Source organism: Coffea eugenioides, chromosome 3 (assembly GCF_003713205.1).
Source record: "Coffea eugenioides isolate CCC68of chromosome 3, Ceug_1.0, whole genome shotgun sequence".
NCBI classification, from domain to species: Eukaryota; Viridiplantae; Streptophyta; class Magnoliopsida; order Gentianales; family Rubiaceae; genus Coffea; species Coffea eugenioides.
Window position 1 is genome coordinate 7,097,208 of NC_040037.1, and position 13,662 is coordinate 7,110,869.

At 36.0% G+C, this 13,662-nt stretch overlaps 1 protein-coding gene and 1 long non-coding RNA gene across 3 annotated transcripts; both read right to left on the reverse strand.

The window, feature by feature from the left end:
* Positions 1-4,261: 4,261 nt before the first annotated feature.
* LOC113764675 lies at positions 4,262-11,104 on the reverse strand. Of its 2 annotated transcripts, none has more exons than XR_003467670.1 (7): positions 11,010-11,104; positions 9,142-9,291; positions 8,898-9,032; positions 8,614-8,714; positions 5,119-5,279; positions 4,870-4,927; positions 4,262-4,760 (listed from the first exon to the last, which is right to left on the reverse strand). It is a non-coding gene; the product is annotated as an uncharacterized LOC113764675 (long non-coding RNA). The 2 variants fall into 2 exon arrangements; XR_003467669.1 differs by having other exon boundaries at positions 4,870-4,933.
* A 24-nt stretch (positions 11,105-11,128) lies between these two features.
* LOC113765897 (putative disease resistance RPP13-like protein 1) lies at positions 11,129-13,458 on the reverse strand. Its single transcript, XM_027310140.1, has 2 exons — positions 11,271-13,458; positions 11,129-11,160 (listed from the first exon to the last, which is right to left on the reverse strand). Exons 1-2 carry the CDS (start codon positions 13,456-13,458, stop codon positions 11,129-11,131), a joined length of 2,220 nt encoding a protein of 739 aa, XP_027165941.1.
* Between the last annotated feature and the right edge of the window lie 204 nt (positions 13,459-13,662).

The window sequence follows — 13,662 nt, forward strand, 5'->3', positions numbered from 1 at the left end:
AATTATGAACAAATTATTTGAAGAACTGCTTGGTTCCCCCTATGTCTACGCCAATTTTTTTTGGGATTTCCTCATAAACTTAAAATTAAATTACTCTAATTTGGACTTCCTCCTAAATAGACTATAAGAGCCAAAGAATAACGGCAATTCACACCCAATTTGTCAAAAGATTAATTTTTTAGAAAAGAAAAAGCACTAATTGGTTTCCCTTACATATTTATTTACACAAAAAAATTTTTTGATTCCAACATAAATTTATCTTTATAGTAGTAGTTTAGACTATCTAGTTCCTCCTAAACAAAGTATTGGAGCCAAAAGTCTTATATTTATCACAATAAATTGTTTGTTAAAGCTAAATATGATCAAATTTCTAATTGTATGTTAGACGCTTCATTTAATGAAATCAAAGAGTTTGCTTCCAACTACTACCATTTTGTATTTAATTATGCCTCTTCTTCTTCCATTAGAAGTATAAAAATTATAAGTCGAAACCAAATTATGTGCTTTTTTACTCCCTGACTAGAGTCATTAAGGAAAAAAAGAAGCTCATGGTCAGGGGATGTACAGTAAGCAACAAAAGAGTGAAAGGAAAAAGAAGAAAAAAAGAGAAAGAAAAAAAGAAAAAGACGGAAAGAATTAAGAAACTATGGAAGGTTTTTTTGAGGTAAAATTTCAAGTCTTTTGACAACAAAAGTTAAAAACCCTGAGATTTTAGGAATATGACTTTTTTCTCCAGTCAATGAGATCAAACCATAAATCACCATTGCAACATAGGATGTTACAATATACATTTGTGAATGCAACAGAGGAATTTACAATATGCATTTGCTATTCTAATAATTATTTTGGCAAAAAAATAATAGTAGAAAAATAAATGAAATCGATGAAAAATGGTTAGTTTCTAAGAATTATTTCTTCATGCAAACAGTCTACCTCTTTGGTCCTCATATGCCAACTTTATATTGTATCACCATTGCGGTTCTAAAATTATTTAGAAAAAAAATCTAGAAGGAAAAAGGAAAAGCAAGATTAATAACCAGAAAAAAGGACTAGTTTAACAATTATTTTTGCACTTAAACTCCTGAAATATGTGGAAGAAAATAAATTTCAAATCTAGAAAAGTTTGGCTACTAAACAATGCTCCTCCACACCCCACCCCCCCCCCCCAAAAGAAAAAACCAAGCAACACTGTTTTAGTCTTCCAATTCTAACTGCACGTGAAATTACCCTTGCTATCTTGAAAATTATTTACAAAAAGGAAAGGACAAAAACTAAAGGTATGCAATTTTTTTGACTTTGAACTCATAGTACTAAAAAAACTTGGTTTGGAAAGAGTTTAAGTGATTATAGTGTCAGCTGATTGGTTAGGATTCAATAAGATTGGATGGTTTAGTAACTAAGATTGAAATCACAAAACTGATTTTTTAGAGGTCTTGATTCTAATTCTTTTTTTTTCCCTCTCTGCTTTTAAAATTTCACCTTTCTCCTATTAAAATAAATAAAGAAAAAGGTGAAATTCCTCAGGAAGGTTGGTGATAGGATCAAAAACCATTGGAGAGGCTTTCTAAAAGATCCGTTTTAAGTATGACAAAAGAACACTAAGGGTAAAATTGATTTCTGAAATTTCTCCACTAGAGTTTTCGTCAAGTTGATTTCATAGAGAATAAATGTGGATTGCCTCAATTGCTTACTTGAGTGGTTATATCATCTTCCTAAGCGTATTTTAACTTTATGATTGCAGGAGAAATTGTTTTGACACTTGAAAAGCAACTTGAGAGCCCTAGGGAAATTACATTCATAAGCTGGTCTACAATTGAAAGAAAGAAACTCACAAAGTAGAATGCATAATGAGACTCAGTACAAATTAAAAAGCAATACGACATTTAAGCATTAGCATATTTATTCTATAGTTGCTCCAAAAAAATTATATTTACTCTACAGTTGAGGCAAAAAATTAAAGTTTTGGCACTGAAAATAATCAGATTTTCAGCACAATAGAACATTGTGTGGTAAATATTTCAGATACTTCCTACTTCGTCAGCACAAAGCCATATCTATCTATTTCTTTCCATCTCTTGTAATGACAATTTGATTTGTTTATCAAATGTTAAATCTTGCATCACTAGCAAGCAACCTGTTTGGAAGAAAGTGGAGGAGGAAAACAAAGTAACCAGTTATCCTAATTAAAGAAATAACCATCCAAAGAAATAACTTAGGACGATAAAACCAATTATCTTGAGCATGATAAGCATCGTTTCTAGAAAGCAAAACCAATTTCCAATCCACAACCTTTTATCTCAACCAAGAATTGAAAAAAAAAAAACAATGTTTTCGTGTAATTGCTTAGTCAACAAAGAAAAGTATAAGCTTGATTTTTTTTTTTCAAAATTTGTTTAGAATGATTTTTGTAAGGCAAACTCTGTATACGGGAGAGAGATGCCATCCAAAAAATTTTATTAATTACTCAAATAATTACAATGGAGCGGGATCTGAGCCCAAATCTCCAGGCAGTACATGAATAAGAAGGAATTTAAAATGATTATCTATATAGAACTGCAAATTTACAAACATGGAGAACAATACAGAGGCCTTTGCACAAGTACTAAAATGTTAGTTAATGTAAATTTAACTGTTCCTTGACATATAAGATCTGATAGTAAAAAGTTTTAGAGTGGCACATTAGAGATACTAATTACTTGTTGAATTACAATATTATTAACTTAAAGCGATGCCTTTTTGCCAGACAGATTTCTTATTCCACATTAGGTGAGAGATTTTAGAATTTCGCAAAAGAATTGAAATCTAGAAAAGAATAGAGCCACATCTACAATGTCTATGATTGAATTCTTCAAATCTCATCTTCTGGAAAGCAACATAGACAATACGATTGACACTTCGGTTGAGCTAAAATGCAACTCTTCATTATACCATATTGCAAATAAAATATTGTGGACTGAACATTGCAACAAGTGTCAAAATGTTCCAATTTCAAATTGATTTTCTGAATCGACGAAATATACACAGGCAGAGTATGTAGCACAGATCTGCCTGATATGAAGCATAAATTAAAAGTGAAGCGGAAGATGATCTGATAAATAGATGATATGTAATCAGTGGACATGTGGAATATCTTCATCTGAATATCAGTACAAATCAAAACGAGGAAGACATTACAGACTTAGTGACGAAACTTGCAAAATGTTAGGCTTGGATTCTTCTACACAAAAATGAGGAATATAGCAGATCCTGGGCCACTGGTAAGCCATGGTTAACATGCTTGATCTCCAGGATTTGAAGTAAAATTTTAGGACATGGGAAATGACTGGGAGCAGTGGTCAAAGGAAAAGAAACACTTCATTTCTCCTGTTGTTGATGGAAAATCAGTCTCCATCCACTCTGTGTAAGGTTCCACATGTGGGATCAAAGACTTGAAGTGCTGGAAATGACTTTCCCACTGGGAGTGAAAATCTAATGCTTGTTATCCTAAGTAGTCGATCCATTAGAAGACACTGAAGAAACGGCTGATGCCAAAATGTTGGGAATCCTTTGCAAGTTGCTGCAGTGCAAAGGAATGAATTATCAATATGAGCCTTAGGAATGAATTATCAATATGAGCTTCCATTCTGATAGCCAATGAAGGCAACCGATCTCGCACAAAATCTAGGATTGTTAAGTGTTTTAAATTTGATTGGGGCTGGTACCTTTTAACACATTCTTCTCAGCAATCCCTCAAGATAGCAGAAAATCAGTCTCCAAGAAAGGATCTTTAGATATCCCAATTCTTAAATCTGAGGACATTTGTCTTGACCTGCATGAAAGAGTTGTAATGTTCGAAGACAAGAAAAATGCCCCATTTTAGGCAATGGTGTGCAGAAAAATCAAAATGCCTTGGGTTCTAGAAGTTCTCATGGACAGTAGTGCTTCTTAACTCTCAAAAACTCCTTGTAAAGCTTGCCAATAGATATCGGCAAAGTTTTGATTATAGTAATTGATAGATCAAGATAAAAGCAAGTGTATCGACTTGCTAATTTATGTTGGCAACTGATTAATATCTACCTAAGTCAGAATAAAAAAAAACATGCAAAAGCTTGCAGGTGAACACGACATCAAATGTATTAGCCTCCAAAAACAATATTAGTAGACTACTTGCCATTTCCTTCCTGAAAGTGCATGCGTTTTCTCGAAATGATTTAAATTCAAGGTGACAAATTTGGCAAATATTCTCCGCATCAGATTTTCCAAAACTCAAAATAGATTGTGCAAGATCACATACGTTACAATGTGTTAAATTGTAATACTCATTAACTTTTACATGTAGCAATAATCGTGTATACTGCATTGAGACATCCTTAACATAGAACTGAAGACAGCATAATGGTGTATATTGTATTGAGGCATCCATTACATAGGCATAGACAAGTATTTTCTGAGAATTTGAGCAAATTTTGACAACTTAGCATCCAATTAGAATATGATCAGTCTCAAAGTAGAGAATCTAGTAATGCCAGTGCCATTCAATGTTGGGGCAGCAGCTCTTGTTACAGCACCTTCCCTTTAGATCAGAAGATATGCATCCTATAGGGAGGCTTCTGATGAATTGGTACGAGGGTTAACCACTCAAGCTTTTCAGATGTGCCAACTCAGATTCCTTCAACAGATCAATGAAAGCTCTTGAGGAGACCAAGCTATGTTTCCTTAAAGGGCTGACAAGCCTCATTAGCAGCATTTGTCATCAGAATGGAGAAGAATTTTCTGCAAGGCTATAAGCATTTTGAAAATCATATGGTTAAGTGCAGTAGTAAGTGCACTCCAGAAAATGGAAGTTGCAGATCCAGGAGTATATTCATGATTATGAGAGCAAAGACATACCATGACTTAAAATCCAACCAGCTGTTTTCCCATGTATTGGCTAATCCATATCTCTGTTCTTTACCTTGTAAACAATGGGCAAAGGACTCACAATTTCATACAAGTTTAAAATAAATGGCAATCTTTCAAGATCTTTTTGATTCTATTGATTATGAAACTCGGTCAAAAACACAAAGAAATCAGAAAAAGTAACGAAAACCGGATAAATTTCCTTGCATCAGAATATTAAAATCACAAAGAGAAGTGTACCTCATGCATGAGAATCCCTGTAGCCAGCCAGAATCATCATTCATGCAGATTCTTATAGAGCTCTAGGCCTCAATAAAATCTCTCTCTCTGCCTCAGCCCCATGTATACTTTCATGGACTCACCATTGTAACTATAGACTCTTAAATTAGACTTAGAATTGCCTATGACCACAGGAAGAAATGGCATCAGATTACAAGTTGAACAATGAGCATACATCATCAATACAGAATGGATTACAGTCATGCTGAATTGTAACTTAACGTCATCTGTGTGTGATTAAAGTGCAAGAGTCTTTCTTTTGGGGGAGCCCAGATAGATCGCTCCAACTAAAATATTTTTCTACTTACCTGTTGTAGTGCAACTGTGACGCCCCCACTTCTCCCAAGGGCGAACCCGAGGATATCGGCGGGACTCCTGCCTAACTCGCGCCAGGACTCGATTCCAAAAACGATAAATAAATTTCACGCTAAAAAAAAGTTCTATATACACGATTACTTCTTCAAAAGTTAGATAAACTTTTACATCAAGCCATACACACCACTAATACTAGAAAGTAAACCGTAGGAAAACTGATAACTACAACCACCACAACGTACCCATACATCGTACTAGTCAACTTATAACAAGTATAAAGTCAACTATTCCATAACCAAAAGTCTATATACCTTCTCGAACGATCCCCGCATCGGTCCCCTGCTAAGGAAAATAAATGGAACGAGGTAAGCTATATGCTTAGTGAATAATCGGGGTAAAAATATAAAAGCACATTCAAATAAACATATAAATCCAAATATTTCACATCAACACAGAAATGTAACATCACAATGGTAGGATATGGGTGGCTCCAAAGCTAGTTCAATTCCCCGAGCTTGAACGCTTGTTGACATTTCGTCAACCAAAGTACTCATGGTCTGTAGACTCCACTCACTTTCCCCGTTCACCTTATCAACCCCCACTGGCCAGTCAACAGCACACAGCAGCTCGAGCAAAACAAAATTTCTTAGCTTTAATCAAAGCTTTAACAAAGAACGAAATCCCAAGGTTAGCATGGAACTAACTTCGACCAAGCCCCAGCTGGCTCGAATAGTTCATCTACCCTTGGAACCGGGCTGGAACCAAACTCTGAGATATCCAATCTCTCAATAGATGATATCTCTCAACAAAGTACACAACAAAATACTTACCCCAAACAGCACACAGCAAAAGGGGTTCAATTCAAGTCATGTAATCACCTCTATAAGCACTCAGCAAAAAGGGTGATACGCAACATAAGGCATGTATTCTCACATATGAAATCAAAACAAGGGATGGGTTTAGGTCGAGTGAGATAAAGTACACCCTCGCCTAAGTACCCATTTAACATATATAAAGCACTTGAACAATTTCACATCAATAAACAACCCAATTACTCACTTGATAAAGCTTGGCACGAAAAATGATACAATTCACTGAGTTTGACCATCACCGTCAAAAGCCTCACAGTCTGTATTGACAGATTATATACACACATAAGTGAAACGGCCATACAATAGTAGTTTATAACTTAAATGATTGAAAACGGTCAAAAATAATCAAAAACGGTCAAAAACGACATTAAGGCTAAAAGAATGTCGAAATCCGCCGAAATGGCCGGAATGGTAACAAAATAACAAAAATAGTTCTAAATGGTCCAAAACGGAAAAAACGGTTGAGAAATGTACATGCGCGTGCGCGAAAATGAAAACGGTCGCGCGCCCGCACCCAAAGGCGCAAACGGACATTTTACAGTTTTGACACCTTTTACGGTTTTAAGTATAACAGAAGCTGTGGTCATCGGCTTAAGGTGTACAAGATACTGTTTCGAAGTTAAGACAAAGAACTATAAGGTTTATGAAGACCATTTAACCCAGATCGAAAGGCATCTGGGACAAAATGCAGATTACAGTAGCGAATCAGTCATGGTCAGTCCCATGTCAGATCTGATTTCGAATAGCAATAACTGGAGCTATGGTTAGCGGACCAAGATGCACAAGGTGGCGTTTCGAATCTAAAACAAAACTCTACAACTTTTATGAAGACCGTTCAACTCAGTTTACACTTTGGCTCGGTCAAAAATGCAAATGACAGTCTCAGAATTTGCCTTGTCAGAACTGAGGACAAAATGTCCGACAGTCTGACTTTCAATGGCCATAACTCTGTACACACAAATCCGTTTAGGATGATTTTTGCCGTTTTAGAAAGCTCTCACATAGGGCTATAACTTTCATGTTTTGACCCAAAACAGATAAGATACGATTCAATTTAAAAATAATCGAATACTTATATGTTCTATAACACATTTCCCAACTGCCCAAGTTCTCTAACCTAGGCGCTCTGATACCACCTGTGACGCCCCCACTTCTCCCAAAAGTGAACCCAAGGGTATTGGCATGAGCTAGGCAGGCGTCCTGCCAATACCCTCGGGTTCGCCCTTGGGAGAAGTGGGGGCGTCACAGCAACTGCAGAGGATGACTTGAACTAGGCCGAGTAAAGACTGAAATCTCAGTAGTCATTGCGTATTCTAGATAATATAGCAAAGGTTCCTCAAAAGGTGCCATGCCTTTTCTCTTCAAAAAGTGTCTTTTGAGCAAAAAGCTGTGACCTACCATCAGGCCTCGGTCAACAGCATTTTGAATTTCATGCTATGAATTTATGCAAGATGTGCTGAGTCCATGATACAGCAAATACAATAAAGTGAAACAATCAGTGAAATGCAGTTCTTAGAAGATAATTAACAACATGAATCAATGCTAATTCTTAAAGGAATGAAATGGTATATTTTGTTCTCGAGAAATTAATACTAACAAAAGTATAAAAGTGTTAACTAGCTAACCACATTAAGGTCACCTATTTCCAAGTTATTAAAATTGACTTTACTTCCTTAGGTGGAACCTAGCATCTCAGTATTTATCATGAATTCAGTTAACATCAGGTTATGCCACTAGAAAACCATTTGAACCTGTAACATAGCCCCACCTCAATCTTTATATCCAAGCAGTCAAACTATCCAAACAAAGTATCTGGACTCTGGATCTTGTTCAAATCTTCACTCTAAGATGATAATAAGATTTGTTTCAATAGGAATAGTCCTTACACTTGAAATATAAAATCAGAAGTCCACAACATTATACATAAAAAATCACGAATAAGAAGCAAAGAAATAAGAACATTAGAGGATGGCACTAGCATTCAGGTACCCTCCCCAAAATTTATAAGCAATTTCACTCTTGAAAAGCGCAAAATAATTTTGTAAGAACACTGAATTTGCAAGACTATAAATCCTAATCCCGACAAGTGATGTTTCTTGATAATTAAATAGCATTCTTTTTATTTTTTTCCCAATGAAGCTACTTAGTGCAGATAACGGGCAATCTAGAGTTTTTATTCATTTGTTTGTCTAATTTCAGAGTATTTAAAAAAGGTATTTGGCTTGTCTATTCACCATACTTATAATTTTGCATAGGAAAAATAACTAACCAAGTATTTTTCATAACAGGTTCCCCTTACAAGGCATGGACACTCTCTCACCAGGAAATTGCCATCCACAAGGACTATATTGCTAACAAGGTTGATCCTTCCTGATTCAATGATACGGATCAAAATTTCATGTATACTTCCAGTGTTGAACTCTACCACTCGTACATAAAAAATTTGACTTTCTCCATAGTCCATTAACCTGATTCATTTCAAAGACTCACAATTATCAATATAGCATGATAGGCTGGAGGACTTTATGACATGAGCAAAGGGAGAGTATTAACCATGGCATCTTTTCCATCAACCTTGTAATAGCCCCATCAGATTGAGAGAATAGCTTATGATCACAGCTTTTCACACATAGGAAAACTTCAAAACATGTCTTTTGACCATTCATCAGATGTCCAGCTCTCAAACAACTGTATAAAAAGTAGAGTTGCATTTGAGAATTTATAACATAAAAGAATGTAATCTCCCAGTAATATTTTTCAATAGACACATATAATTTATTAAAGGATAAGAACTAACTCCGCAACTAAGAGATGAATCGCCTCAAAACATTCTCCATATCAAGAAGAAGGAAGAGTTCCCCTTGGAAGAGCCCTGATGGACGCTTTTGAAGATAGAAGGCCCTCACCAAGTGAACAAGTCCTCTTGAGGAAAAGGAAACTGCAATAGCTGAAGACTTCGGAGATTTCAGTAATGTTATAAAGAAAAGATCATAAATGACAAAATAAAAAATAAAAGCAAACACCCAAAATAAGATGATTATCAAATAAGTTGCCAGACAATACAAAATAGTGATCACTATTTTCCCAAGTAGTGAATGTTGCTATAGCAGATTAACTAGTTAATAGCCCTGAGCTCCTCAAAAAAGGTTAGAGAGTTGATTTACCAGAACTATTTAACCCAAAGTGTGTTATCCTAATCCCACTAAATATTGACCTTTTTCAAGTCCAATAGTTAATAGCTTAACAATCTCCGAGTACTACTACAATTTGTTCAAAGAAAGTGAAAAAAAGGACCATGCTCAGAATCATGTTAAATTCAGAATCTCCATGTAACCATAGGGAATTCAGTTTACTTCTTGAAGTCCAAAAAACAAAAAACAAAAAAAATCTTCATTTTGAGGAAAAATCTCTTTCATGGGGAATTCAGTTTACTTCATGAAGTGCATTCTTTGACAGGGGGAAAAATCAGCATTTTGAGTAAAAACCTCTTGCTTTCAGCTAATAAGTGAAAATTCTCAACTGAATGGAAATCTTTGCATCACTGCCACAAAACTTTATCCCTTTGCTCATTATGTTACAAAGCTTTTACTAGAAAGACACCCATAAGTACCTATATGACTCACTAAGCTTGTCCACTATCATTCTCATATAAAACATTCTTAACAGTTCAACATGATAGTGCTGTTAGTTAACCGCTTCAGTTGTCAATCCCTACAATCTCATACGCATAGGGGTTACGCAAGGATGAATATATAAATGCCAAAATAAAGGAGAAACCAAAAAGAATGATTGTTAAGCATTAATGGCATGCTGAAAGCAGCTTGTGTAGCTAAATATTGTGACACAGAAGCTCACTCATACCAACTATACCACTTTTCGAACTTCAAAAGAAGCCAAGGCAGTCTCGTAATTTGTTTGAGCAAAAGGCAAGATTTTACACTTCCACTGCTGCCTAAAAATCTAGATTTGAATTAACAATTAATTGAAATGATCAATAATGAAATTAAGAAAAAAGATGGACATAAAAGATTGATACATAACGCACACAGTGCTTAAGCAAAGTAGAAAGAAAATAAGACTGAACAAATTTGATAAAAAATACTTGTTGGATATGGTGAAAAATTAGCCTAATTGATCGCCCTGATTTGGTTAAGTTTATGTCACCCGCTAAAAATTGCAAAATTTTGAAATTCTCCATAAAATATGGCAACTGGAAATGGCTGTGGATAACCATATCAGACATGACAATTATGTTTTGCAATAAATTCCAGGTATGGTCTCACAAAATTGCTGTCATCAACCAACTTTCGGACACTGTTAATTCTTTAACAAGTTGAAACATACAATCAATCAGAGGAAGTTAAAAGCGGTAGTAGATCACAAATGAATATCTAAAAAGTGGAAACTCAGAGAAAAAACACACAAACAAATGAACGGAGAGGTTACTTGGAAAGCAGAAATTCAGAGAGAACCAAGGAAAGATAGGTTTGCAACAGTTATTCGGCAAAATTTAGGCTGCACAATTAAAGATTCGATTGACAGATAGTATCAATACATTACCGCTGTCAATAATAAGAAAAGATTTTAAGGGAAAAGAAATAAATATAGATGGATAGAAGAAGCAATAATTAATTGACAAAACTGTGAAGTAGTACAGAGGATTACCTAGTAGCTTTGATTGGGGAAACTGACATTATTTGTGAGTTTAGAGTGGAGATTAGCCTCTGATTTGCTGCCCATCAATGAGAATCTTGGGAATGTGAGAGATCTTGGACCACTCAGAATTAGGGTCGATACTGCTGCTGCTGCTGCTGTCCTGATTGCATCTATTCTTTAGAAGGGGACAGTCGCTAATGTCCAGCTCTACAAGTCTGGTGAGGCTTCTCATAGATTGGTGAGAGGGTAAATTCTCTAACTTTTCACAACCACAGAGATAGAGTTCTTCAAGTGAGTAAAGCTTTCCAAACCAATCGGGCAATGATTTTACTCCAAAACCATATAGCCAAAGTTCTGTCAGGGCAGAGAGGTGCTGAAGTTGCTCGGGCAGAGATTCCCAATGAGGCCATCCATGCAGATGTAACATTGAAAGGGAGGGGAAGTAGGGGTGCGGTGGTGGGAGAGCATCAAAGAGGTCGAGGAAGGAATGCAACTCTGTGGTGGTTTCTGAGAATGGTCCGATGTATAAGTATCTCAACCTTGTAAGAGAACAAAGCTTCCCCTTGGGCAAGTCAGTTAATTTCTTACAGTCTGATATGTCCAGGGAAGAGAGAGAAGGTGTTCGAGTTAAATCAATTGGAAAGGAGATAAGATTGGGGCAAAAGAATATTTCCAGTCTCTCAAGAGAAAGAGGAGAAGGACAATTACTGGAGGAGGAGAAGGGTGAAGAAGTGGAATCCCACTCTGACTCAGATATTTGGGGGATGGACAAGTGGGTCAACCCATTGCAGGCCACAATCCATAAATGTCGCAAGGCAGTGAGGTATTTTCTTCCCTTGGGGATTGAAATTGACTCTAGGGAATCAAGGCCAACCAAATGTTGAGGAGCATTATTGTCGATACAAGTGTGCTCAGCTACTGATTGGTAATTTGGTCCTTTTGAAGTTTGAGGAACATCAAATGAAAAATCCAAGAATTGGGCCAAATCTTCACAATCTCTTAATTCGAGATCTGCAAGCTTGGGATTATTTTGGAATAACATATTTGGTAATTTGGTGAGTCCAGTCACACTCTCAATAGAAAGTCTAGTGAGAGTGCTGACTCCACTACAAATATGTGTTATTAATGCTGATCCATTTTGGATTTTCTCGATGTTCAATTCCTTAAGATGTGGAAAATGACTTGGAAAAGTGGCTAATTGAGGGCAATCAGTAATCCTTACCGTATGAAGGACCGGAAACACTACCACTGTCCCATCATGAACTGTTGCTTCCGTCCATTCCCTCAAATTTTGCATATTTTCTAGAATGAGATCTTCAAGTGCTGGAAACAAGTTTAGGGGCCTTTGACTGGTACTGCCACTATGCACACCTGATCTGCCATAAAAAGAAGGGCCTATGCTTGTTATGCTATCAAGTCCTTCCAAGTGAAGAGATCTGAGGAAGGGCATGTGTCCAAGAGTTGGTAACTCTTTGCAGTTTTTGCAATTTTGCAATTTAAATTTCACCAATCTCCCAAGTTCTCCAATCCATGTAGAAAGTTTATCACCAAAAAATCTTTCAATTATCAAACACTTCAAATTTTGGTGAGGATGCAAGCCTTCCAACACTTGATTACATTCACTGTCATTCTCTCTCGGATTTTCTATTTTATTCCACAATAATTTCAACTCATCAATGTTTGGCTTGTCAATCAGTTTCGCAGACTTGGCTTCTTCCATACTAGTCACCAATTGCAGATTTCGTATTTCAAAACTTCCACTGAGATTCTTTAAACTCCCCAATTGTCCAATTTGTCGACCGGCCTCTTTACCAATATTTAAAAATGGCAATGTTTGGAGAGAACGCAATTGTCCGATTTCAAGAGGCATTAGATCACTTGATTTATCCTTGTGGAAAAAGTCAAAGTGCCTCAGATTCACCAAATTCTTGAAATTGTTTGGAAACTTTGTCAATGATTCACAATTTCGAAGTCTTAACGTCTGTAGATTGTAAAGTTTGCAAAGAGAGTCCGGCAAAGTTTCCATTGGAGTATTTGATGAATCGAGATACCTTAAATGAGACAACTTGCCAATTGATTTAGGAAGCTCCTTCGCATCTGATGAAGCTATGTTTAGCACTCGCAAGCAAGCCAAAAAGATGATCAAACCATCATCAATTGATCTGTTCTCCAGTAAAAATAATGTTGTTATGTACCTGAAACTCTCCTTCTGTGGAAATGGTAGTATTTCTTCTTCACTTCTCTCAATTGCAAGATACCGAAAACTCTTGTCATGAAAATCAGCTTCTGTTGACTCTTTCAACCTTAAAGTTTTACATTCAGAAATGGATTGTGCCATATCATGCACAAGATCATGCATTTTGCAGTACAAAACATTCCCATAAGCATCCTTCTTTGCATCTTGAAACAAGTTGCTATCCAACAAAATGGTAAAGTACCTGTTACCAACTTCCTCCATAGACATTTTTTTTGTTGGATTTGACTGAAGAAATCCTTCTGCAGCCCACAGTTGGATTAGTTGATTCCTTTTTATTTCAAAATCCTCAGGAAAAATTGAACAATATGCAAAACACTTCTTAAGAGATGGATATGGAAGATGGTCGAAGCTTAACTTCAAAATTTCGTTAACGTCATTGTTTTCACCTCCACCTAAACTTTGAAG

Coding starts and splice junctions, on each gene's coding strand:
- LOC113765897 (XM_027310140.1), bottom strand. CDS start 13,458: ATGGAGGAAGTTGGTAACAGGTACTTTACCATTTTGTTGGATAGCAAC. Junction 11,161..11,270: donor TGAAGAACTCTATCTCTGTG/GTTGTGAAAAGT, acceptor AGATGCAATCAG/GACAGCAGCAGCAGCAGCAG.